At 46.4% G+C, this 27437-nt stretch overlaps 1 protein-coding gene across 2 annotated transcripts in view; it reads right to left on the reverse strand.

Moving 5' to 3' along the window:
• Nucleotides 1–607: 607 nt before the first annotated feature.
• The window catches only part of BEND5 (BEN domain containing 5), a 1094864-nt gene continuing 1068034 nt past the window's right edge, over nt 608–27437 (reverse strand). The window contains exons 12-14 of one of the 2 annotated variants that reach the window (XM_068163846.1): nt 18812–18896; nt 3338–3457; nt 608–2778 (exon numbers count right to left, since the gene is read on the reverse strand). In XM_068163846.1, coding sequence (XP_068019947.1) covers nt 3352–3457; nt 18812–18896 — 191 coding nt within the window. In that variant the 3' untranslated portion in view covers nt 608–2778; nt 3338–3351. The other variant, XM_068163845.1, reaches the window with a different exon arrangement.

A 27437-nucleotide genomic window follows, 5' to 3' on the forward strand; every position in this document is an offset into this window, starting at 1 on the left:
ACCTTACGTTTGGATATTATGGTATTGCTAGGCAGGTGGAGAGGATGGGAAGAAGGTTACCAGCATGGGAGTTGACAAATGGGATGTCATCCTTTCCCATATGGGTAACTGTCTCCAATCTGTTCTTTCTGTCCAGCTAAAAGTTTGGGATATCTCAGCAGAACAGATGCACCTCTGGTGGAGATGAGCAGTCTACATTAGGTCTGTTCTAAGACCTGGAACCTGCAGATAGAGGCAGCCGGAGAAAAGAAGTGGAGACAGCTATTTACTCTGAACTTGAAGAGACTGACTCTTGCAAGTCAGATTGAGGGAGCCCTGGTTGCCCAGAGATATGGTCCAGGTCCTGTTCCTGAAGACATTCAAGACAAAATGGGGCCCTGGGCAGCCTGATCGAGTTGGAGGTGTCCCTGCTTACTATGGGGTAAGATGACCTTTGAGGGTCTCTTCCACCCCAGTGCAATTTGTGAATCTATGAGCCTCTGACAACCAAGAGCAGGGCAACACCAGGGCTTCCCAGAAGCCACTTGTCCACATCTTGGTTTCAAAGTGACTCTGGGGGCCTGTGAGGAGGAAGGAATGAAAATGAAACAACACGCTCGTTCCACAGCTGCTTTATAATTTTATTCACATTTCTAAAGGAGACTCTTTAGCAGCTAAGCAAATACCTGAAACTCTCTCATCATGTGTATATATAATCATTCAGAAATAAATAATGAGGAGTTCTGCCAGTGTTTTTCCAATGAATATGCAGAAGGAGCAGTATCACCCCAGTAAAACAACTTTGAAAGTCTTCCACTAAAGCCCTATAAAACCCAATGAGAGTCATAAATTAGAACTAGATTAATTCAAAGGAGAACTTACCCCCCCCCTCCACATACCTTCTAATCCATATCTCCAAGAGGTCATTTTAATTATCACACTGTCACTGCTATTCATTACTCTGCTTTTGGAGACAGAGAGCCAGCCCTGTGCCTTTTGGATGCCTTGAAATTCATCATAGCATTTTATTCTCCCTAAAAATGTGCACAGTTTAACCCCCCTCACCTTGAAATACTGACGACATCAGGTTTGCTTGGTATTTGAAATCATTTTCCTTCCAGTGTGGGGGTATCTCTTTCTTGTTTTCAACCAAGTTCCCCTTATCAGAGATACACTAACTAATGAAAGCCCAGCTAACAGGTGGCTAATGCGCAAGCACAATCAGCTCAAGCCTTGTCAGATCCTGAGTACTTTGTCCTTTTTCAGAGGCAGGCAAAGCCAAATTTTTGTCCTGACTAGCATCTGCTCACTCTTTCTGGCTGCAGGAATGCTAACTGGATGAAAGCCACGTACCAGTGGTTCACAGAAGGGCTATCATGATGGGTCTTCAGAAATGTGGGAGGGGTCCTGAGATACAGAACACAGACCTCAGCCTTAACCCTGCTTGCTTTGTGTTTACTTGCATGGACAGGAGTTCAAGGACCTTACACAGAACTCCCTTCTATGCTCAAGATACAGATATGGGAACCATATTCAAAGACATGTAAGCCATATGAGGGCCTGCCAGCTTCCTGGCTGCACAAATACAACCCAGGCTGCTTTCAGTTCCTTCTAGGATCGTACCTTGATTCACTGTTGGTCACACTCAGGCCTTGCAGCCAGGTCTCCATTGCTGAAGAATCAGGGAGTATGCTTTCACAAGAGACAGTAAGTTTAAGTTACCTGAAGGGTCTGATTTAGCCTATAATTCTCCTGTACCTTTTCATTCACCCTTAGGATGCATTCTTCTCACACACAGGCCAGCATGAGGACCCAGTCTGACTGTGTTCCTAGACCATGGCACTCAAATCCTTGGAAAGACAAGAGGAACAACCAACCCAGCTCTTTGATTAGAGAATGGAGTGCTTGAGGCTATTACTTCTTCAGGGCCACCCCACACCAAGTGGAGCTCATTCTGTCTTGTTTCACATGTCTTTCTTCATCTTCAATCTGGTTCTTTTCCGTTTCTCCTGTGTCTTGGCACTTTCTCTCCTCCAAGCCACCATGGCAACCCAGCCACTAGCAGAAGATAGTGAAGAGAAGCTGCTTCCCAAGGCTTCTGATAGGTTGGCAAGAGGCACTTTGAAGTGCACTCTCTCTTCCCTTCTCCTGTGAGACACCTGGGCTCTTCTCAAGGTCATTCTCTTTTACTCTCTCCTCCAGTTTGAGAATCACTGACCTTGCACTTCAGATCCACATCACTGGCAGATGTTTCATCACAGAACACAAGAGACAAGACTGCCTAGAGATGGTGGCTTCAAGCAGAGATTTCACCTGCTGTCCATTTAAGAGAAGCTGGTGAGGTTTCAATTGGGATTTCTTGCAGCAGGGGCACAACACTGTTTGCTCTTCCATTTCAGCCCTACCCCTTGCTCACACTGCCTCATCTGTTGGGAAGTCCAGTCTTGCTAGGCCCCAGCTAGTTTATACTGGAGGACAATGGTTCCTGCCTGTTAGACAGGTCTTGCAGTGGGCTTCATGCCTGCAGCCTGACAGTAACATTTCTCATATGACCCTTTTCTTTCAAATGATCTGATAGAAGAGCAAAAAACCTACCCATGCAGCAGATGATGAACAGCACACTGAGGAGCACTTGCCTTACTCCCAGAAGCTATTTATCAGGCTCTCTTAATGCAAGCTAACAGGGCTAGCACATGCAATTGGTGTAAGAGCTTCTGAGCCTGACACTAAAAGGGGACAAATCACATGGTGCAGCAGGGGAGCCAGGACTCCCTCCTTAGCCCATCGTATGGATTACCCCTTCAAAGAAAGAGAGAGAGAGAGAGAGGCTGGTGGAGAAAAGGAAGGCTATCTCATTTCAACAAATCGCTTTTCAGCCACCACAAATGATTCCTGTAAATCTATTGGGTCACTCTATTTTTTTTTCCTTCTTTTTTTCCCCCCAGAGATAAAGAAAAAAAAACAAACCACAACACCCAACCAACCAAAAAACCTCACAAAAAACACCCCTCTCCCCCAAACACAACACAAAACCCAACCCAACCAACCAAAAAAACCCACAAAAAACACCCCTCCCCCCCCAAACACAACACAAAACCCAACCCAACCAACCAAAAAGTCAAACAAAAAATAACAGAAAGAAGAAAAAGCACTGAAATGGATTTACCATCTATAAAATAAGAAAGAATCAATAGTAAAATGTCTAGCTAATTTCCCTCTCCCTCTTTCTCCCTTGGACTATTTGTTATCTTAGAAATACTTGTCTGGGATAAAGAGAGAAACACCATCGGTTCCAGACCACAACTTTTTCCTCCACCATGCCTCCCAGACCAGCTCTTCTCTCCTCTTCTCCTCTCACCATGTGGAGAGACACTACTCCTTCAGATGCACCTGGCTCCTCTTCTCTGGCTTGCCACCAGCATGGCTGTTCCCTTCGCCCCTCTGGGTGGTGCCTTTAAAAACCGGCAGCTTTTCCTTCCTGCCAAAGGAAGAGAGAGAGAGAGAGAGAGGACAGGTATTGTAAAAACACTGAGGAGTGTCAGCAGCAGGTACAGTGTCTGTGGAGTGTGCTCGGAGGAGAAGCCATGCGTAAAGTCTTGCAGTGAAGTACATCTGCAAGGAAGGCTTTGGCAGCCCGAGACAAATTAAAGGTGGTTAAAGACCAGCTGGTCCCATCCTCCTCTGGCCAGAGCAGGGTTAGTCCTTCCAGAAGACTTCAAGGGCTTTGTGTTAGCTCTGAGCTCTCCGAGGGAAGGGTCTGACTGCTTCCCCTTGGGCTACTGCACTTGGCAGTGTTTTCTCCTCACTGCAGTCCCCATATGCCTGGGATGTTTCACTTAATTTCTGCTCATTAACAGCCCTTGTATCACGGTGAATATTTCTTTCTGGGTCATGTGCTCCTCAGAGGACAGCTTGTTTACAAGCCTTCTCACCAGCAGACTGACCCCACCGCCAGGGGTGTTCACAGCTGGGGCCAAACTCTGTAGTGACAGACTTCTGCTGCGTGGCCAGGGAACACCCAACACATGATCTGGTGTTTCCAGCCTCCAGACCAATGCCTTCAAAGACTCTGATGTGATACTGCTATTTCTCTGTGTCCATTAGCTCCAATTATCTAGTAGTCATGCAGAACTGTAGTTGTCACTATTGCACAGCATTCAATTTCCAGTGTACCTTATGGGCTACAGTCCTAGCAGAGCAAGAGTTTAAGTATTGACCTCCAGGGGAGCAAAGTTATGCTAAATACAAAGTACTTTTGTGGTGGTGTCCCAGGAGTTCATAGGATGAGATCTGAGCTCGTCACAACTCAGCATCACACAAACAGCTCCTTGGCTTCCCACAGCTTGTCCAGAGGAACAGATCTACTTTGTAAGGCTTTGGTTTCTTGATAAGTCTTGCTACTTGTTTCTCTGACAAAGTGCTGCTGGGTGTGTGTTTACAGGGTGCAAGATCAATTTTTGCTGCTTTAAGGAAAAGTACTTCTCTCTCCTTTATTATCAGTTAATCTTGTAACATTTCTGTTTTGTTTACTTATATAACCTGTTTACTTAAAGGCCTCTCTTAAATCCTGCCTCTCACAGTTCAGCGTTCTCACCGCTTCTCCTCCAGGTCCTGACACACTCATGTTTCACAGCAAGCTGGGCACAAGTGACCAGACAGTCACAGCCCTGCCCTGTGCCTAAGCCCTGTTCTGTCAAGCAAGTGGCACATCTCACATCGTGCTCAGCTTTCATGGGAGGCTGAATTGCAAAGGGATGTGGCAGCCCTACAGCGCTGCCTGGACTGACAGCCATGAATGGGGTCCCTCTACACTCAGCCCAAGCAGCCATCATCATCCCCCGCATGCACCAAGCTCCAACTCTGTGGTGCTGCACCTCCCATTTATTTTGGAAGAGCATGGCTTACCTCCCCCAGTGCTGCAGATGTAAAAGCAGATAGACCTTTTGATGGCTTCTGCTTTGTGAAAGCAGCAAAAACTGACCAGCTGTTCCCATCCCAAGGAAGGAAATCAAAGCACAATGTCACCCTTGCTCACACCAGCTAAGAGGGTCCAATGAGCCTTTAACATGCCCTCTCAGTCAGCTCCTGGCCCCTCTAGTATCTGCCATAGCTTGCCAATTTCATTCATTCACCCCCCACTGTTATGGCAGGGTACAAATGCAGAGGCTCCTGTGCTTGTGCCTGATCTGCTCTTTAAGCACTCAGTCTGCTCCCTCTGACAGCAGTTACTTGTATTCATTATGGCACCTGGAGACCCAAGGTGGTGTTGGTGCTGGACTAATTCATACAGAGACACACAATCTAGGAAGGGAAAGACCTATCCATTCCCACAGCCACTCTACCAGAAGTAACCTACTGAAGGCCATGCAGCAGACTCGGGGAGAACTGAAAGGAAAAGAGCTGAGGTAGAAACCCAGGTTCCTTGATCTCCCCACACCTGAGAAACTGGACCCCACCAGACTTGCCTGTTGACAGAGACACAGAAGGACCAGAAGAGTGTTTGTCAGTGCTTCTGCTTTTATCTGCAGAAGGAGGTTCTGGAATACATTTTAAAAGAATCAAAATAATGTAGGGGCTGACAGGGCACAGGGCTTAGAAGGCTTTAGCTCCACCAGCCCTCCCCTCCTCCCTGTTGTCACAGCTGCCACCATCGACTGTGTCTCCACAGCTCAATCACCAACCTAAGGCACAGTGGTATTTTGAAGAGATAAACACGGAGACAAAAATAAATAAATGAGGAGCCTGGGAGGAAGACCTGAAAGGCAGAGTGAAGTGAGAACACAGGGCTTCTCCGGCTCGGCGTATAATTACATTGACATGTTCCTAGACACTGCTGGAGACCCAAACACAGCAGCAGCTGTGGACCAAAGGGAGAATCACACAAAACACAGAGAAGCCAGCCCCTGCCCTGGGGCTGCATCAGCACTGCCCGTGTCACTGCTGACAGCCTGCCCGCCCGCTCCCAGGGCAGAGCTAGCACTGGCCAGGCAGGCAGGGCTCGGCTCCCGGCCCTGCTGAGGCTGCCTCTTCCACACAGACACTGATTTGTCTGCACCCTCTTGCCCACAACACTAGAGCAGCACTGCTGAACAGTATTGATGTTTCCTGTGAGTGAAGGAAATAACGTAATATGAAACATACAAAGAGGGTAAAAATGGGTCTTGAACCTCCTTGCTTGCTTATGACTTGGGTAACACAGAAAAAAGGGAATCCTGTGTACCAGCAGCACTTGGAATCACAAAATTGTTTCAGCTGTAAAGGAACTCTTAAGATCATTGAGTCCAACTGTCAACCTAACACCATGGCAAACAAATCAAGTCCTGAGGTGCTGTGTCCACACATTTCTTGAACACTTCCAGGGATGGTGACTCCACCACCTCCCTGGGCATCCTATTCCAATGCCTGGCCATCCCTGGAGGTGTTCAAGGGGAGATTGGACGTGGCACTTGGTGCCATGGTCTAGTCATGGGGTCTGTGTTGATAGGTTGGACTCGATGATCCTCGAGGTCCTTTCCAACCTAAGTGATACTGTGAGACTGTGATACTTTTTCAAGCAAATAATTTTTTCCTAGTATCCAATCTAAACCTCCATTGGCACAATTTGAGGCCATTTCCTCTTGTTCCATCACTTGATACTAGCAAGAAGAGACCAACACACACCTCACTACAACCTTCTTTCAGGAAATTGTAGCAAACAATAAGGTCTCCCTTCAGCCTCTTCACAGTATCACAAAGGTTGGAAGAGACATCAAAGATCATCAAGTCCAACCTGTCACCACAGACCTCATGACTAGACCGTGGCACCAAGTGCCACATCCAATCCCCTCTTGAACACCTCCTCTTGAACACCTCCAGGGATGGTGAGTCCACCACCTCCCTGGGCAGCCCATTCCAATGACGAATGACTCGCTTAGTGAAGAACTTTCTCCTCACCTCGAGCCTAAACTTCCCCTGGCACAGCTTGAGACTGTGTCCCCTTGTTCTGGTGCTGGTTGCCTGGGAGAAGAGACCAACCCATTCCTGGCTACAACCACCTTTCAGGTAGTTGTAGAGAGCAATGAGGTCACCCCTGAGCCTCCTCTTCTCCAGGCTACACAATCCCAGCTCCCTCAGCCTCTCCTCACAGGGCTGTGCTCAAGGCCTCTCCCCAGCCTCGTTGCCTTTCTCTGGACACGTTCAAGTGTCTCAATGTCCTTCTTAAACTGAGGGGCCCAGAACTGGACACCGGACTCAAGGTGCAGCCTAACCAATGCAGAGTACAGGGGCACAATGACTTCCCTGCTTCTGCTGGCCACTATTCCTCTTCTTACAGGCGGGATCTTTAGGCACTGGGCTTTTTGAGCAGCCATCCAGACATCCACTGAACTGAAGCACTGCAAGTATCAGCCACTCTGCTCACATGAGGTGCTTATGACAGTGTGATGTTTTTGCACACCCAGCCAGCTGCCAGATGAATCACGGTGCTGCTGCATGCACATCACACACACCCCCTCCCCCCCCAGTTAATCCTGTAGCCATGCAAACTGTTTTGCAAACTGAAACCTCAGGAGCATAGCAATTACAATACCAAATTCACGCATCTCTCAGTCAGCTAATTGTACATCCAGAAAAAATAATATCACCACTTGAATAATCTGAATACATTCACCTTCACTACTTTAAACCCCACCCCCAGACCCACTACATGCTTGATCTCAACACAATTTTAAGTTACAAAACACCCACGGGGGAAAAAAAAAGGCAACCTCTGATTTCAGCAGCAAAATTGCTTCTGCCTAACTATAGCAGATGCATAATTCACGTGGAGGTCTAACATGTTGGTGTTTTCAGCAATGCTTTTTTACATCCTGCAAAATGGGGATATTCCTGTAGCCTCCTACAGCTCTCTCAGCCCATCTGCAGGAAGACAAGACCTGTGTCCACATCACAGAATCACAGAATTGTCAAAGTTGGAAGGGACCTCAAGGATCACCTAGTTCCAACCCCCCTGCCATGGGTAGGGACATCTCACACTACAGCAGGTTGTTCACAGTCACATCCAGCCTGGCCTTCAAAACCTCCAGGGATGAGGCTTCCACCACCTCCCTAGACAACCTGTGCCAGTGTCTCACCACCCTCATGGGGAAGAACTTCTTCCTCACATCCAATCTGAATCTACCCTTCTCTAGTTTTGCTCCATTCCCCCCAGTTCTATCACTCCCTGACACCCTAATAAGTCCCTCCCCAGCTTTCAGATACTGGAAGGCTACAATTAGGTCTCCTCAGAGCCTTCTCCTCTCCAGACTGAACAACCCCAACTCTCTCAGTCTGTCTCCATGGCAGAACAGCTCCAGCCCTCTGCTCATCCTTGTGGCCCTGAAGAGTACATATTCAGAACTAGAAAAAACCTATCTGTATTTAGAATTGTTAGAAAACCTTGAATTTTAAAGGTCTTAAAATGAACTAGACTTACAAACCAGACTGATGCTTTAGCATAGCCAGCAGGTTGAGGGAGGTGATTCTCCCCCTCTACTCCACTCTGGTGAGACCCCACCTGGAGTATTGCATCCAGTTCTGGAGCTTCTATTACAGGAAGGATCTGGGGGTGCTGGAAGGTGTCCAGAGAAGGGCCACAAGGATGAGCAGAGGGCTGGAGCACCTCTCCTCTGAGGGTAGACTGAGGGAGTTGGGGATATTCAGACTGGAGAAGAGAAGGCTCCGAGGAGACCTAATTGCGGCCTTTCAGTATCTGGAGGGGGCTACAAGAAAGCTGGGGAAAGCTTTTGAGGGAGTCAGGCATTGATAGGACTAGGGGGAATGGAAAAAAAACTAGAAATGGGTAGATTCAGACTGGATGTTAGGAAGAAGTTCTTCCCCATGAGGGTGGTGAGAAACTGGCACAGGTTGCCCAGGGAGATGGTGGAATCCCCATCCCTGGAGATTTTTTAGGTCAGGCTGGATGTGTATCTGAGCAACCTGATGCAGTGTGAGGTGTCCCTGTCCATGGCAGGGGGGTTGGAACTGGCTGATCCTTGAGGACCCTTCCAACCCTAACAGTTCTGTGATTTACAAAGCCACTACTACAGGCATGCTTGTGCCACTGTGACTTTTTGAGCTCTTTCACACATACTCTTTTTCCATCTGGTGAAGCTAGTTGAGGTGGGGAAAAACAGATTTGAATTAGTGACTTTGCAGCTGGTGTATTAAAGAGGGCCAAAATAGAAAAGAATTTATGTTTCAATTGCAAAGTGAGGAGAAAACTAAGTTATCCAAAGCCACACGAGTGGGATCAAAAATGAATCATCAAGGCTGGTAAATGCCTAACCTCTGATCCCTGAAACCAAGAAATCTGGCTGCTGATCTAATTTTTACACTTTCCATACAGAGGAGATGCATTTCCACTGCATCCATTGCAGCTAAACAATCAATGCCTGATTACTTCAAATGCTTCCCTCTCAGGGCTGCACAATTAACCAGGCCCGTATCTGACACTGCAAGGGTAGCGCCGTATTTTCTGGGGACGTCTGACAAGTCTCAAACATAAAACCCACAAATCAAATAGCACAGCAGATAATGGCAGCCAGTGCCCTGCCAGTTAGATAATGTGTGTGCTCCAAAGCAAGGCCAATTAGAAGCAATAAAAACAAGTCTGAAATGCTAGAGCAAAGGTCAGAAGTCCTCGGTCATTACCACAGGCTTGATTCTTGTGGGGTTTTTTCTCTCCCGGTCACCTGTGCCTGTTTCCAGAAAGTGAGCACAAATTCGTGCTTCTCACATGACCACCCAGCTATTACAGTAGCTGATGATTTCTGGGCCATACAAACCCCACTAATGTGGTGTCTGGAGAATCCTGTCCCTATCTGGAAATCTCATCAGGTCCATACTCCGTTGCCCTGCCTTTCTGAAAGCAGGAGCTGGTCCATGCTGCTTACAAAGAAGGCATCGCATTAAAGCCCAGCTCAGTTTGCAGGTGGCTCTGTCTGCCACAGGTGTGCTTGTCCAGCCCTCAGTTCCTGCCATCCTTTCCCAGCTCGCTGCAGCAAGGCATACCTGCTTCACTGAGGAGTCAGCACAGGAAAGCAGGAATAATTGGCTTGTAACTGGAACCACGTTGTCACACAAGAGAAAGAGAAGTAGCTAGAATAGAATAGAATAGAATAGAATAGAAAAGAATAGAATAGAATAGAATAGAATAGAATAGAATAGAATAGAATAGAATAGAATAGAATAGAATAGAATAGACCAGGTTGGAAGAGACCTTCAAGATCATCGCGTCCAACCTATCGTCCAACACCACCTAATCAACTAACCCATGTAACCAAGCACCCTGTCAAGTCTCCTCCTGAACACCTCCAGTGACGGCGACTCCACCACCTCCCCGGGCAGTCCATTCCAATGGGCAATCACTCTCTCTGTGTAAAACTTCCTCCTGACCTCCAGCCTGAACTTCCCCTGGCGCAGCCTGAGACTGTGTCCTCTTGTTCTGGTGCTGGCTGCCTGGGAGAAGAGACCAACCTCTGCCTGTTTACAACCTGTTTACAATTACAAGCAGTACACATAACCCAGGCCCAGCCATCACTGTGTAACTTTACTGACCCTGGAGAAGAAAGCTGCTGACCATATGGGAAGGGGTTTTGTCTTGTCTCCTGTCCTCCTGTTTCTTATGGAGCAAAAGGAAAGTAAAGGGTTACACTTATCTGATGAGATGTAGCAGAGCTTGTTCGAGTTAGCAGTATGATATTGGGACCAACACACTACGTACATCAGACATTACTCTTCTCAACCAACTACACACAGCAGCTGTCCCTGCATTCAGAGCAGTGTTCTGTCCTGCTCTTTAGAAATACATGGAATGTCCAGAGAGGGATGAAGCATGAAATAACACAAATGCTGTAATTCCACTTAACTGAGCTCTGTCTTCCTCTGAGCAACAAGTCCAAGGAAGAGAAGGAAAGCAGGTGGATATCTCCAGGCATATCTGCCTGAGCATGCCTGTGAGAGCTAATCCAAATACATTTAAGGGTGTAAATGTAAAGCTGATTAGTGAAACCACAGTAAGCTCCTGTGTGGATATGCTCCTTCAGAGTTAAAGTAGTCATAATTCAATTTATTCATTTAGCTCATTTCCAAAAGTAAATTAAGGTAGAGTAAATTAAATTTAATCATCTGACAGTACCTCTGTTTTGAAAGGGATTGTTAACATGGACCCAATCTACTTCATACAGTAATGCAGGTTGTTTTCTCCTGCTGGGCCACCTGTCAGGCTCCCCAGGCTAGTCTTGAAGTATTTTTACACATTCTCTGCTCAGGGACTGTCTGAAATCAGGACCAATGCAGAGATGTTTTTGGCTATTTGCATCTGCTCTAGTGCGTGTGCTTAAACCCAAGGTAAAATCCTTCCAGCCGGCTCTCTGGTTGCCAAGTGCTTGACGAGGTAATTGTTGCAATGTAGTACTTTGGTGAGCCCTCTGCTGGGAGCTGGCCAAGCGCTGCGTATCTCTCCCCAAACTCTGCAAATGGATCCTTTTCCCTGAACCCCCCCACCCCACGCAAACGTGTCACCCGTTAAAACCTGGAAGGCTTTCTGTAACGGCAGCTACAAGTATCAGGAGTTACATAAAGCAGGCAGACATGCGTGGGAGCGAGCTGACAGATTATAATTACCAGGAGAGAAGAGGAGGGGGAAAACAAAAATTAATTTTGGAGGCAAAACATATAATTTGCCTTTAAACCGTAGTAGTGCTCCTATTACTAATACGATTTACAGCCCTGGAAATCAGGTTGAAGTTGTTTGACTCCTCGACAGGTTTTTTTTTGTTCTGTTTTTGTCCTTTTCTTCACATTTTCCTGTTAAAGGAGCACTGGCCAATGTGGGAGGATAAAACAAACAAGGGTCTTTGTGTTTTTTTACACACTTGTGGGCTTTCTACTTTTGAACACTCAGGGAGGCAGGTAAGACAGTCCACAGGCTGTGGCTGTGAGGTGGTGTTTCTGTGCTGGCTGGTAGGGTCATGCATCAGTGAAGGCCAGGCCAGCTCTGCTGGTAACATGAGATTTTAAAAAGTCACAGAATCATAAAATGCACTGGGTTGGAAGGGACCTCTAAAGGTCATCTAGTCCAATTCCCAGCAGAGACATCCTGGGCTCCTCAATTTAAGAAGGACACTGAGATACTTGAACGTGTCCAGAGGAGGGCAACGAGGCTGGGGAGAGGTCTGGAGCACAGCCCTGTGAGGAGAGGCTGAGGGAGTTGGAAGTGTTTAGCCTACAGAAGAGGAGGCTCAGGGGAGATCTCATTGCTCTCTACAACTCCCTGAAGGGAGATTGTAGCCAGGTGGGGGTGGGTCTCTTCTCCCAGGCATCCAGCACCAGAACAAGAGGACACAGTCTCAAGCTGTGCCAGGGGAAGTTTAGGCTGGAGGTGAGGAGAAAGTTCTTCACAGAGAGAGTGATTGGCCATTGGGGTGGGCTGCTCAGAGAGGTGGTAGAGTCCTCATCCCTGAAGGTATTCAAAAAAGGATTGGACACGGCACTTGAAGCCATGGTTTAGTTAGTTATGAGGTGTTAGGTAATAGGTTGGACTTGATGATCTCTGAGGTCTCTTTCAAACTGGTTGATTCTATGTTCCCCAAGTAGATCAGGTTGCTCAGAGCCCCATCAAGTTCCACTTACCCCTACAAAAATGACACAGCTACAGGGTGCCAACGGAGCAGGTCCTGGTGAAATCTGTAAGATGGGCTGCAATCCTCTTTCCAAGGAAGATTGGATGGTGATAGAGAGTTTTGCAATTGTCTCCTCCTCTCCCCTCCCCCCCTTTAATTTTCTCCTTTCTCTACAGACTGTAGGTGATTTTGCTGACCTTTCTCTAGAGCAGCACTGGAAGAAGGGGAATAAACATTTGCTGTGTCTGCACAATTCAAGAGGCATTGACAGTAACATTTATGATACTGGGACTTTCTGGGAATCCCTCACCCCCTCAGCAGGGTGAGCTGCTGATGTTACAAGTTGCCCAGGGAGGTAAAGGGCCTGTTTGTATCCTCTGTTGCATTGAGATCAAATTTGGTCTAGAACACTTTTTTCCCCCTGTTTTATTAGATTCTGCTCTCCTCTTAACAACTGAAAATGGTGGGGGGAAAGATGACAAAACAGTGATTTGAGTTTGGGAAAGGTGAGCTAAGGATGGCAGCAAACAGAGCCTCTAGAGAATGACAAGATGCCGCCATAGAAAGCAGACAGGTGACTTCGACCCCAGCTTTCTTCATTTCCACCTCTTGTTAGTCATTGCCAGGTCAAAGGAAGCATTACTAGATGTAGGTGAAACCTCAAAAATCCTACAGACAGAGCTTAAATGCCTAGAGATGAGTTTTGCTGAAAAACAGGAAGTACACTGGGAAGAATGTCCTGGACACAGTGGGAGAGAAGGACTCACACACAGCACATGCCAGAAAGCAGCAGATCCCTGAGATGGTGTCAGCCTGCACCCGTAAGACCACAGAACCTCTGGACATAGCTCTTTATTGTCAAGATGGGGCTCAAAACTTGAAAGACTGGGTTGTTCTGGCAGAAGTGCCTCCAATCAGACTGTGCCTGTACAAAGAAAGACATTCCAAAGGCTCCATGCAATGCGACGCAGATGACGGTGCCCGTCGCCTCGGAGGATGATGGGGCAGTCCCGTGGGCCTACCCAGCCTGTTGGATGTGCAGCTGTGAACTCATATATCATCATTAAGGCTGCAAAGTCAAGCAGCAAAAGGAGGAATTACCAGAATAAAGGCTGTCAGAGCAATTTTAATTCAACCTCCTGGCGGATGTGCCTTCTGATGTGTTCTTTAATTACCTCATCACAGCCTACTTTTTCTTCAACAAGGCTGCTGCTTCATTTGGGGCACGATGGAGAGATGGCAGTTAATGAAGGGCCAGTCAATATTTTGTGCTGTCCTTTTTTCTGTTTGCTCAGTGTGTGGGCCCCAGGCATTATTTGCTGCATGCCATCAAATCCCTGCTCTTAGACAGAATTATTTGTCTTCTCCTGAACTTTTCTCTCATGCGCATCAGTGCAGCAACTGTGAGTTTCCCACAGAGGAAGGGATTCCTCTTCCAACATTCCTGTGAGAAGAGAGCCTGAGTTTTACTTACAGGAAGATGTGGTGCAGACCAGTTGCGGAATGCTCCACTAGTGAGGCCCAGGTGGGATTTTTCAGGGTACCTACATTATGTCAGTTCAAAGCCCAGCTCCACTAACCTCAGCCAGAGCTGTAAGCACTGAGCACTTCTATAATTTGAACTCCAATGTGTCCAGAAAATGAGAAAAATTGAACTGGGTCTCTTAGAGAAAAAAAGACAGTGGCTTAAAGAGGCAACAGCTCCTCTGCTGAGGCTGTGCTAGAAGCTGGGCTTTGCTGTGCACTGAATGAGCCTGAGCAAAAGAAGAGAGCAATGCTGGCATAGACAAGGGGGTGGACTTGGGCAGTGAAGGTGACTGGCATTTGTGAATTTTTCAGCAAAACTCAACTGTTCTCTGTAACAACTGCACTCTGCTGTCTCTTAATCTCTTACAAAATGTTAACCTTTCACCAAAGATTTCAGTGAAGGCCACTTCTCACTTTTGACCCAAGTGATCTTAACCTTTACTCTGCCACAAGTAGAAAGAGGTGAGTACAGAAGAGAGACTCAGTAAGAGGAAGAGCTCCCTATGCCACTGGTAACATCAAAGGTAACCCCACTCAAGTGCTTTCCAGTGAGTGCATTTGGAGCAGAATTTGCTGGTCACTAAGCAGCTTTAAAAAGACCAGTAACAAGAGGAGAAGAAGGGCATGAACCTTCATTGCCACCCAGCCGCTCTGTGCTAACTTGACCCAAGCTTACAGAGATGTCTTTGTGTCCAGAACAGACTTTCCTGAGCTCCTCTAAAGCATGTCTAAGAGGCAGTGCTCTTTTCTCCAGCAGCTTCTGCAGGCAGTACAGAGGTCTCTTTTATTTGTCAGAAATTCAGGGGCCTACCAGCTTGTCACTCTAGAAAATATTCAGCATTTTCAGCAAGGCTTTTACTTCATTAGCTCACAGAGGAAAATATTCTAACCTTCCTGCCCTCCCCAGCTGAGTCATTGATGCTTTCCTATCTGCTGCAGACACATCACCTTCAGGAAAATAATTGCTTAGTGTGCTGATAACATAGATTTGTTTGGGATCACAACGTCTTCCCATGAAGACTGCAGAACACATTGGGGTTATTGTTTGAAACAAGTCCTGACCTTCACTTGCGTGCTGTGGGACACTGCGTGGCCACTGGGCTGGGCTCCCAGGGGACCTGGGGGAAGGTTGGAGGAAGCTCAGCCAGAGGAAAGGGGCTGAAAGGTTCTAGGAGGAACTGAACGAGCTGTGGTGGGAGGGAGAATAACCATACTGGACAGGGAGAGGATAAAGAAGGAACTAAGAAATAAAACCACTGTTAAACCACACCAAATCCACAAAACAACCAAACAAATTGAACCAAACAAAACCCAACAGCCCTCCTGTCCCTGCCTCTCCAAAAAAAAACCCAAACCCAAACTGTTTAAGCCTAGAGGTTTGTCCAGAAGTTCCTTTGGTTACAAATGGAGCAGAAGCATCTAAGCCTGATGTCTGTAGCCTGTAACTGTGAACACTTCCTGTTACTGACTGGGAAGGAACAAGATCACCCAGTGCAGAGTTAGGTGCACTAAAGCTCACCTCAACTCTTCGGAGACCATCACCACCACAATAGTGGGTTCAACAATTTCTAGCAAAAAACCACTCAGGTACAAAACACAGCACCCCTGTTGCTTCCCCACTGGCAGGCTCAGCAAATACTGTGGGTTCCACCCCTCACCTCACTTTCATGGTGGCCTCTTGGGAAAGCATTGAAACCTGTCTCCTGACAGGATGGTGGACACAGTTCCACAGGGAGGAACTGAAGTCCCCTTCTCCAGGTGACTCTCAGGGGTTTCTGTAGACAAGGGCAAGTGAAATTTAACCACAGGTCCAGCCAACCAGTTGGATTCTCCTACAGGCACATAGGCAACTTATCCAGATACAGTTATTTCTCTTTATCTCCTAAAATAACCTGCACAATTATCTGAGAGAGCAGAGAGTACCCCAGCCCCAGCCTCAACCTTGGTTCCATAAGCAGAGCTCTTGTGTCGGTTCTTGCCTCTTGCCCCAGCTCATCCTAATTCAGTTCACACTGAGATACCCCCATTGCCTATGGCCTAGAATGGCTGTTGTCAGCCTGACTGCTTGGACTCAACTCCTGAAAAGTGCCTGCATTTGGCTACCAGCCATAATTTTGATCCTCAGGACTCTCTCTCCCTTTCTGTGCCTCAGCTTCCTCTTCTGCACCATGATGATACCAACGTAAACATTGCCTTCTGTAAGATCTTTCAGTCAGATGTGCTCTGTAAGTGTTGCAGGTTGGTGTTATTTCCAGGGCTATCTTTACAACACATTTTTGGCTGTGCTAATTCCCTGAAACAGAAATTGTTCTGCCTGTAGTAGGCTGGGACAAAGCAGCCAATTAGTTTTCCCTCACACGTTTATTAACTCAGAAGCTTTCTTTCAATGAGTATGTGGAATCTGGTAATGTTTTAATATATTTTCATAAACTGTGGGCACAACATGTCCTGTTTCAAGCTAATAACCATGCCATATAATTAGCCTTGATTACACAGATATTTAGTATCATTTTACATATTCCAGTCCTCTCCTAGTGCCACTGCCTAGCCAAGGCGTATTTAAAGCCACAGCCATCTCCCTTCTGTTTCCCAGCAGTTTGCAAGGTTTTCCTTTGGACAGGTTTGCAGTTCACAAGACAGCTTCAAGCAACAATTTCATTTCATTGCTGTCCATTATCTATAGTATGTGTGTGTGTATATGTACATCTACACACACATATAAGCTCTGATCAAATGTCAGGTAACAAGTGCCAGGATACAGACAGAAGGCGCTTTTCTACTTACAGAGGAAAGCTGGTGTTTGAAAGCTATCAGCAAATTAACAACAGGAATCTTTAAAAAGCTATTCCTTAAACATCTGCTGGCTTTGAGCTGAGCATTTACTCTATTTAGGATTTTACTGTGAGGCAGCACTCCCCAGACAAAAGCTCTGTCACCCCGTCAGGCTCTGCCGGGGGAATGAGAAAAATTTCCTCTGTGCAACCCGATTATAGATGTGTATCTTTCCCTGCTGGTGTGGCTGTCTCTATAGAGATGGACATGGATATTTGATGAGATTAAAATGCTTCAGTTACCACTGTCAGTGGTTCTTTAATTTAAAATGAAGAAAGCAAACAAACATTCCTTTTGATGAGGTAACTGAATGATGCTGCGGAAAAGCACTTTGCTGTCAGGTGGTAATTAGGTTCAGTAATAGTTGTGGGTTTTTTAGCCTTGGAGGCTGTGGCCCCTGGGAGACTGAGAGAAATAATACATTCAATTTCCGGAGGAGAGGAAGATGCTGGATGCTTTTCTCTGCTAACCCTGCAGGTCTCTGCAGATAAGAGTAGTCAGAACTGCAGCACTGACAATCCTCCTTGAGCCAACCTAAACTGTTGTGTCAAGATCAAGAACAGAGAAAGGGAGATGGACTCAAAGGAGGGCATTTAAACACCTAATGCAGTCAAGCTGGCTCTAACCACATATCTAAGGAACTGCCAGAATGGCTGCACTGAGAGGCTTTATAAGGGCTGCAGAAGGAACTCCAGCAATTGCTCTATAGTCTGGTCTGATATTTGTAACATCCATCACTGGGAAATCTTCAGGAGGAAACTGTTCCTTTGCAAGCAAGCAACTGTTTCCACACTACTTTTTTAAGGGGGAAAAAAAAAGCGGGGAGAAAAAGGAAGTGAGTTTCAGGGCTCAGCTGCCTCCCCAGACAACTTAGAATCTGGGTTTCCCACTGCAAAATATAAATTGTATTTAGTTGTGCTATTAGGAGTTGAAAGCCAAATGAAACATTCCAATTGGCCCAAGTGCATTTAGAGGCATTAGCGCTGGTTTCTCACAACAGAGGCAAATTCTGGATATGGTGTTCCCTAGAAAAGAGGAGTCCTGATTCTTGCCCTGCTCCCTTGCCCACAGCTTTGCTTATTCAAGGAATGACAATTCTCAGCAAATGGTTCAGTAGTATCCCCCCTACTCCTCACAGGAATTAAATGACACCGAAAGGACATCAGTTGGCCAACGCTAGACAAAGAGGGCCAGCAGCTCTGCAGGGCATTCAAACTTTGGCATTTCAAGCCCTCTGTGCACATCTTTGTGCACTGCTCACCAGTGCCTTACCTCCTGTCCAGAAAACCCCACTTCCTTTTGGAGAAACATCTGGTTGTAAAACTAGAGAAGGAACTTGTGGCAAGAGGTGATCCTCAGGTAAAGGGTCCCAGTTGGAGTGGCAGAAGGAATGTGCCATCTGGCTGCCAGCACTGTGGCAGGTCCAAAGGGAGATGGAGAACCCTGCCCTTCAGCACAGGTTTGCCAGTAATTTCCTGAGGCACTGAAAAATTTTTCCACTTCCAGAATGAAAACTTTTGAAAATAAAAGTGTCTGATTCTCTTCTCACTCTCAGAAGATAAATGAAGGGTAAGTCCATTAAAGATGCTGGCGTGAGATTGGTGTACAGCAGGCAGAACTCGAGGAAGATATCAATATCTCCAAAATCCTCAGACTATTTTCTTTCAGACAGAAACCAGGTATCTTTCCTGATCACCAATGCTTTATTTCTGAGTGGAATTTCAATAAAATCAGCACAGTTAGACCCTCTCATGCTTATTATAATCATATATCATGAAAGGTATTAGAAAAAGCAGTACTGTTAAAGCAAGAGAAATTGCTTTCTGACCTACCGAGGTGCCAGTGGTCTGTCCACCAAGGAGTTCAGCCTGTAGTAATCCAAGAATGTCCTGGCCACATTTCTTCCAAGCTTCATATCTGTTAGTTTTTAATTAAGGAGCATTTTAAAAATAATAATAATAATAATAGCAGCAGAGTCTAAAGGTAAATTACTATTTGATGCATGAGCAAGTTTTACATTAACCATCCCACAGTGGTAAGGCTTCAGGCAAAATGACTTATGCAAGCAGATCGAGTGGGGGTCATCTTGTTTGTTTCGTGTTTTCACAGACAGATCCTGTATAAAACCACAAAGAGGAGGAAACAGTCTCTCTTTCCTCCATGCCTAGTTGCAGCTCTTTGTGGTGGTCATGTATTAACACTAGACAAAAGGGGCCTTCCAGTTTCTGTGTCCAGCAAAAATAATTACCTAAAAATGCTTAGATACAGGCAGTGTTTCTGTACTTGTATCCAGGAAACAAGGTCAACAGTGTTATGGTATGAATGAGCCCTGGACTGGAGTACAAATTCAAGGTTGCTATTAAAGCTGTAGCCCTCCAAACCTGTAGTCCTGACCCCCCCACTGTCCTGGGAGAATATACTGCTCCTTGACCATGTTGCATTTAGGACTGGAAATGGTGACTTTAGCACTGAATTGGAAGGACAGTGGATTACTTTAAAGAGGTCAGCAGTAACTCTGGGGGCTCTTTCCCTAGCTACCATTTGTCCTTCAGCTAACCCTGAGCCCAACACTAGGCAGGTGCTACACATCAGAGCTGCCACAGACCTCACAGGCACAGGAACCAGACCCTCCTGAAGAATCAGTCGCCTAAAATTTGCTGAATAGCCTGGGAATATATTGAAATAGATTATCTTAGATAACGTGTCCATATGGTGAATCTCCTGCTTGTGTGCAATGACAGCACTAGGTCTGCCTGTTACAGAGCAGCAGCTGCTTGTCATCAACGGGGTGATGTCCAGCTGAGAGAAATGCAGTTGGTGTTACAGTCCACAGCTGTGTTATGGGAGCTGAGGACTTCTTTATTTGCCTGTTCTGAACTGATGCCTACCCATGCTACAATAACCACATACCTCTCCAGTTCTCCGCCACAAAAGGCCATTTCAGGAGCGCTGATGCAGTAGCTGAGGTGGGTGCTTCACCTGAGGAATCTAAATGCACCTTTGCATCTGGCACCCAGCGGTCCAGGAAACTAAACTGTTGCTGGGTTGGTTTGCTTGTGCATATTCTGCTTTATCAATATTTATCTGCTAATATTTCCATTAGAGGAAAATTCCAGCAGCACAGCGTCCCGGGGGGATTCCAGCCGTGCCTGTGAAGATGCTAGCTTCTAAATGAAGCTTTTATTACCCGCCCACTTACATTAGACACATCAAAACAAGTGAGCATGAGACATCAGGTTCAGGCATCACTGTGAAATCTCTGTTTATCATTTATTTATTTATTTATTTAAAGTGGAGGTTGAACTGCTGTGCTTCAGTCCTTAGCTCTGTTTCTGCAAAAAGCCAGCCACCAGCTCTGCTAGTGCTGCAGTCCAGCCCAGTTCTAGTGTCTGAGAATGACCCCTGATAATTCTTTTCTCTCCAGTGATCTGGTCCCACTTTTCCAGTTCCCACTGCTGTGCCTGGGAATGGTTGCATGGATCTATCCCTTCTGTTTCAGGTCTATCCTGATACGCTTATTGTGATCCTAATACCATCTGTGCTGCAGGTATCTATATTCTTCTGCCCAACAGTCCAGCACAGCCTGAACAGCTGGCGTTCACGGCTGTTGTCTGTGTGGACAGGGATAGTTGGTTGTGTGAAACAGCACCGGCTGCTTCATGGCTGCTGCAGTACCCAGTAAGCTCCCCTGCAGCCTGCCAGCACTGTCAAATGAGACTAACCGTAGGTGTGCGGAAGTTCAGAAAGTTGGAGAGGGCTTAAAGTTTATCAATTCAAGGGAGGGCAGTGTTGCTTTGAAAGTGTTTTGTGATTGTTACTGGAATTTGGGGATGGCTGGGAGTTGTTTGGTTTCTGCAGATGTGAACTCAAAGCAGCGGCAAAGGTTGAAAGTTCAAAGTAGTCTGAGGAAGCGAGAAAGAAGGGGAAAGGGCTGTCAAGCATTTAAGGGATTGAGAAGACTCACATGGCTTGATCTTGTAGTTTCTTTCATTTACTCGGCACTTTAAAGACATAAAGTGGTAATTGGACTCAGTAAAGTCTCTAGGACATTTTGTCAGTGCCAGTCTTGGAAGGCTCTTCTGCCAGAAGTGGCCCTGCTGCCCTTTTCTTTGTCTCTCTAGATTGCTTGTGTTTGCTTGGTGGGAAACACCTGATTTGCTCTCTTGGGGAGGACGTCTGTAGATGAGAGTGAGTGCAGCCCAGGAAGTGGCTGCACAAGCTCCTGCATGATGCCTTACAACTCTGCCATAAGCCTAACTGGGAAGAATCCAGTTCAGCTGCTGAACTTAGGTCTGAGGAGCAGCTTTCTAAAGCTAAGGACAGTTAACTACTGGAATAACCTGCCTTAGCACATCTAGAATTCTCCAGACCAGAGGTCTTTGAGGGTTAAGGTAAACCCACAGCAGACATGGATCGTTTAGGTGTACTCCTGCATGAAGCTCAGAAAAGCAAGGATAGAAACGCCTTCTAAAGCCATTTCACCCCATGTTTCTACAGTTCTTAACATGCTTTGTAGACCACACAGACCTCTTGTTTCCTTGGGTGACTGGGAAAGGTAAAAGCATTTTGCAGAGCATGGACATACAGGAAGATGGACACTGAAGAAACTGGAAGTGCAAACCTTTGCCACACGCAGCCACCTAAAGAAAATCACAAAATAGGAACAATTTGCAGTCAGCATTGATGGAAAGAGACTCAAATCAGCATGGTATTAAAAAATGTGCATGTTCTAATACTAGTGTCTCTAGCTATCCTACCCCCTCTGCTCTTCCTGCTGTCTCTGCAAAGGATGAGCAGTTTCTGTCATGGAAATCAGGCACCTGATACATAAAACCAGATATAGCAATGAGAGTCTCTCCCTGTGACTGCCTAGCCTGGGTGAGAAATGGCTTGACTCACTCAGCAAGTGCAGGCAGCACATGTGTGCAGAAGTGATGGAGGAAAACAAAGCAATAACATTTGCATTTGTTTCAGGTGCACAGAAGACACAGGCTCCACTTTGCCCTACAATATATCATGAGCACATCAATAACTGCAGCTACAGCCAGAACCCACTTTTGCTGGGTGGTTGGTTGATTTGTTTTTTTCCCACCAGCTTCCTTTCTGCAATCACACATGCTGTGCTTTTCCCCACAGGAACTCCCTACCTAGCTTGAGCTGCACTTGATAGAAGGCCATTTCCCAGCTATTCCCATCCCCTGAGCTCAGCTCCTAAGAGACAGTAGAAAGCCATTTGGGAAAATCAGAGTGGAAACATCTGGGTGAATCTTCACCTTTGCTAGAATTTGCAATTCCTTCTCCTCTCCCCTCCTTCTCCATAGACTCATTTTTCCATGTTCCATGTTTCTACCCAGAAGTGGAAAACAGTGTGCCTAAGGCCCCTGCTGCAAACACCATTCTCACAGCATTCACTCTGAATGGCACGAGCTGTTTTGGAGCGAGATTTCAGGGTAGTCTGCTAATGCATAACTCTGCCAAATTTCACAGATGTCAGGAAGTTCAAGAATCATACCAGGCTTTCTGCAAAATCCCTCACAGTTATGATCTTTACACCCCAAAGCTTTCAGACCTGGTTAAAAAGAAGAAGAAGAAGAAGAAGAAAAAAGGGATAGAGGAGCAGGGTATCTCATAAGCTGTTCCTCATTTTCAACTGGGAAGATGCATCAGTCCTATTGTGAGCAGTCTGCTTATGCTGGAGCTTCTAGAAGCACAGGCAAAGTCTTGTTCTGTCTGTGCATGGAGGCAATAAAAATCTCCATTTGGAAACCAGTTAGCAGTACAAGTCATTACGGGAGGTACTAAATGTTGCCGCTCTAATAGCTCACTGATCATTTAATAATGTCGCTGCTGCAGAGCCTGGTGGCACCATTCACTCGCTTTTGTTTTGCCTTTTGAAATTCAGGGTCATTCTGCTTTCAAGTGAGTGGATTATCTCTCTTTCCCCCTTTTGCCAGACACCGCAGACTGCTTTAAATAATTAGAAAGAAGATGGCTCCTGCAAGTTCACCATCTCATTTCCATAAGGTCCTGTGTCGTTGCTGTGGAACAGGAAGAGAAGCTGTGGTGGTGGTAAGGATTTGACAAGGGCAAACCAGTTAGCAGCCCCCACTCCTCTTTGATAAGTCCTGTGGGGTCTCTGCCAAACAGATTGGATCTCTGGTTTTATGTCTCATCTAAAGGACGGCACCTCCATCAATTTGAAACACTGCACTGGGTTATTAGCTTATGGAATTCGTCCAAGTTTAGTCCTAAACAGGATTTGAAATCGTGACCGTTCAATCCGGAGGCACCGCTGCCCAGACCCACGCAAGTCTTTTGTTTCAGACAAACAGCTTTAAGTTGTCCTGAACGTAGACAGAAGGGAAGAAAGAAACCAACCCTAGAGCAGGGAGAAAGAGGAGAAGGAAATGGAGACACAAAGAGAAAGATGGATCTTTTTAATAGCTCAAATTAAAAACTGGAAGCAGCTCTTTGTTCGGCAAAGCTGAATTCTACAGCAAATCTCAGTCCACCACAACAACAATGCTGTTATTTATGAAAAGAGGGTTATTTTGTGTGGGAGAGTCCCAGATGACTGTGGTCAGCTAGCATACTGTCAGCTTCACAGAGTCTCAGGAGAAATATGGATGAGGTTTTCTCGTCTGCTTATAACAGCTTCCATCAATGGATCAAACCCCTTCCTGACTTGAACAAGAGCTCTAATGGAAAATGGCATTACATGGCTTTAAACCACCGTGTTATATCACACCCAGCCTCACCAGAACTAGTCCTCTATTTGAGCAGAGCTGTTTTCACCAGTGACTTGGTTTTGTTTCACAGGGCTGACACTATTTTCTAATAAATAGGTGATGCTGCCCATATCACATTAAACTGGGGGGCCCCACTTCAAGCAAAGTGTAGTTGGGGCAATACAGAGGCAGGGCAGTGGGAGGGAGGCAAGGGGCTCTTCTATGGATTTTCACCAGCATCTAACATGGTGCAGGTCTGGGCATTGATGATGCATCCTTCCCTCAGACTGCCACTCCAGGGAAATAAGATTCACTATATCTGTTATATTATGCATTTCAAAGTCACTGTCAAAGGAGGAGGCTTCTAAAATGAAGTATGAAGAGGTGATGAGACTTACCCTGTCCTGCCTACTGACTATCCAGAGAGCAGGACCTGGCTAGGCAAGCACTACATGGCTGCTGGTTTTGCAGGGCTGTGTGGTGTGCATGGGCATGCTTTCTAGGGAGGGTTTGCCACTTCCAACAGGAGCAGGGCTTTCCATAGCTCCAGTGTAAGAACTGACTCAACGTGGGAATTACTGGTGTCATGACACTGGGCAAGTCAAGCAACCAAACTGTCCAGTCTTAAAATCTCTAAATACCACAGACACAGCCAGCTCTGGAAATAGCAAAGGGACTTTCCCTACCAAGAATATTTCCATTCCCATCAGCCTCAGTTTCTGATTCCAGATGGGACAGGTGCCTTTGGCAATGGAACATAACAGCAATGACAAGTCTTCATTTTCATTCCTCTTGTGTGTTATCAGGGAAAGAACTGTGTGGGAAGATCTCTGGCCAACTACTTCAGGCTTTCAGGCCCTTTTCCTGAAATGCTTGATTGTGGTGGAAGAAATTACAAAGGTGGAAGTTGTGTGCTCTTCTCTGTGAGTAATCAGAGGCCTGTAATTTTTTCCCCTCTGAAACAAGAGATGGGAGAACCAGTGTCTTGGAGAGCACTACTTTATCTCTGCCAGAGGGACTATGGCACAAGCTCCACTCTGTGTTTCCCATGAACAGATTTCAATGTCAGTTATCACTTCTGCGCTTTTCATGAACTACACTGAACAGGCAGACCCCAGCAAACACCTGGACATAGGGAACATAGGGATCTTGAGGCAGAGGGAGAAAAGGGCAGTAAAGTGGAAGCGCTGCGCAGAGCCAGTACCAGGATAAAGTCAAGCATGCCCAACCCTGCCAGGGTGCTGCCACTGAAGGGCAGCAGAACCTTAAGGAGAGCAGAGGGGAGTATGGTGAAGCACCTTTGTACCCCAGCTCTTCCTCTGCAACATGGTGACATTCATGAAGGAGCCACCCAACTGAACACGTTGCTACTGGTGAAAACCTCCACGCAGTACTGAGCTGCAGAGCTGCTACCACATGAAAAGGAAGCACTGAATTCACCATATTTGGAGACACAGGCAGGGAAAATTAAAATCAAGTTGTGCAGAGCAAGCACAGAAGCAAGGAGGAGCAAGATGTCTCAGACACGGCCAAAGTAACACTGGAAACACAACAGGACCACTGCCCATTTTTACCTCTGAATCCACATGCCACTTACCAGCACTATAAGCATGATTTTGGAGGGGTACCTCTGCCTGCTGCTCCATCATCCTAATGCCATCTTCACGTAGCTCCATGTAAGCTACATCTTATCCATCTCACAGTCCACGTACACCAATGGGAGATGGAAACAGACCCTTCTGTAAATGGTAATCTGGCTCAAACTATAAAATGATCAAAGAAAATGGTTTATTTAGTATCTTGGCAGTACTGACTTCTGATGAGGTTATTTAAGGGACAGAGGTCAGGACCAAGCTCACAGGTGAAGAAGAAAAACCCAGAAAGGTTGAATTTCAGCGCCAATATATTTCAAGTAATGAAAAGACTGCATCAGTGCTGCCCTACACATTGGTGTTCTTTAAAAATGATGTACTTAAAACCTTGTCACAACTTCTATTAAATTGTCCCAGCACTAACTTTGGCCTGCATTTTCTGCCCTCACATTAAGGTCTGATGGATCTTTATTTAGAGTATTGACAAACCACTGGGACGAGTCTCTTCTTCTGATGTGAAGTTTTCTGATCTTTGCTATTGTTTAATTCTGGTCGCTTGCCAAATCTGGGAAGGAGTCCTTGTGGATTAGCTGAGCTCAGCTCTTTACACAGTCAATGAAAATTACAGAGCTGATTCTCTCTGATATATCAAAAAGAGATGAGAGGAGGGGAAGAAATTTGTAAGTAGAAATCCAGCATTCACAATCTTCTCCCGTCGCTGATGAATGTTCCCCAATGCACAGAGGGAAAACAGCAGAAAAATTGAAGTTTTAACAGTTCTGGTTCTCAGTGTAGTCAGAAATGAGAGAATAGTACAAGATATTCTGACCAACTCCCCCCAAAATACACTGGAGTAACATGAGCTGAACTTCTAGGGGATAGAATAGAATAGAATAGAATAGAATAGAATAGAATAGAATAGAATAGAATAGACCAGACCAGACTGGAAGAGACCTTCAAGATCATTGCATCCAACCCATCAATCAATCCAATCCACCCAAACAACTAACCCATGGCACCAAGCACCCCATCAAGTCTTCTCCTGAACACCTCCAATGACGGCGACTCCACCACCTCCCTGGGCAGCACATTCCAATGGGCAATCTCTCTCTCTGGATAGAACTTCTTCCTAACATCCAACCTAAACCACCCCTGGCGCAGCCTGAGACTGTGTCCTCTTGTTCTGGTACTGGGTGCCTGGGAGAAGAGACCAACATCATCCACCTGTCTACAACCTCCCTTCAGGTAGTTGGAGAGAGCAATAAGGTCACCCCTGAGTCCCCTCTTCTCCAGGCTAAGCAACCCCAGCTCCTTCAGTCTCTCCTCATAGGGCTTGTGTTCCAAGCCCCTCACCAACTTTGTTGCGCTTCTCTGGATTCACTCCAGCAAGTCAACCTCCTTCCTAAATTGAGGGGCCCAGAACTAGACACAGTACTCGAGGTGTGACCTAACCAGTGCAGTATACAGGGGCAGAATGACCTCCCTGCTCCTGCTGGCCACACTGTTCCTGATGCAGGCCAGGATGCCATTGGCCCTCTTGGCTGCCTGGGCACACTGCAGGCTCATGTTCAGCCTACCATCGACCAGTACCCCCAGGTCCCTCTCTGCCTGGCTGCTCTCCAGCCACTCTGACCCCAGCCTGTAGCACTGCATGGGGTTGTTGTGGCCAATGTGCAGAACTCGGCACTTGGATGTGTTCAAGCTCATGCCGTTAGACTCTGCCCATCTGTCCAGCCTGTCGAGGTCTCTCTGCAGAGCCTCTCTACCCTCCAGCAGATCAACTCCTGCCCCCAGCTTGGTGTCATCAGCAAATTTACTGATGATGGACTCAATGCCCAGGCTGACAGCTTGGCCAGGAGTTTGCTGTGGGATCCTCTTAGTAGTCCCTCACTTCTCAGTCCTGCAGCATCCTGACACCCATTTGTCCTATGGCTGATAGTTCCCATTAGAGATTAGAGATTCAGCTCACAGCTTCAGGCGTAACATTCACTGGCACCCAAACAAAATCAGTTTCAAGAGAAATTGTAGAAAGAGCATTTCAACACACCAAAGTGTGGCTAAACCATTTTTCATCTCTAAATTGTTGGAAGCTCAGGAGTTGTGTCAGTCATAACTAGGCATCAGTATAGTCTATTGCA

Source organism: Melanerpes formicivorus, unplaced genomic scaffold (assembly GCF_026170545.1).
Source record: "Melanerpes formicivorus ecotype bairdi unplaced genomic scaffold, bMelFor1.0.p_v2 SCAF_75, whole genome shotgun sequence".
NCBI lineage: Eukaryota > Metazoa > Chordata > Aves > Piciformes > Picidae > Melanerpes > Melanerpes formicivorus.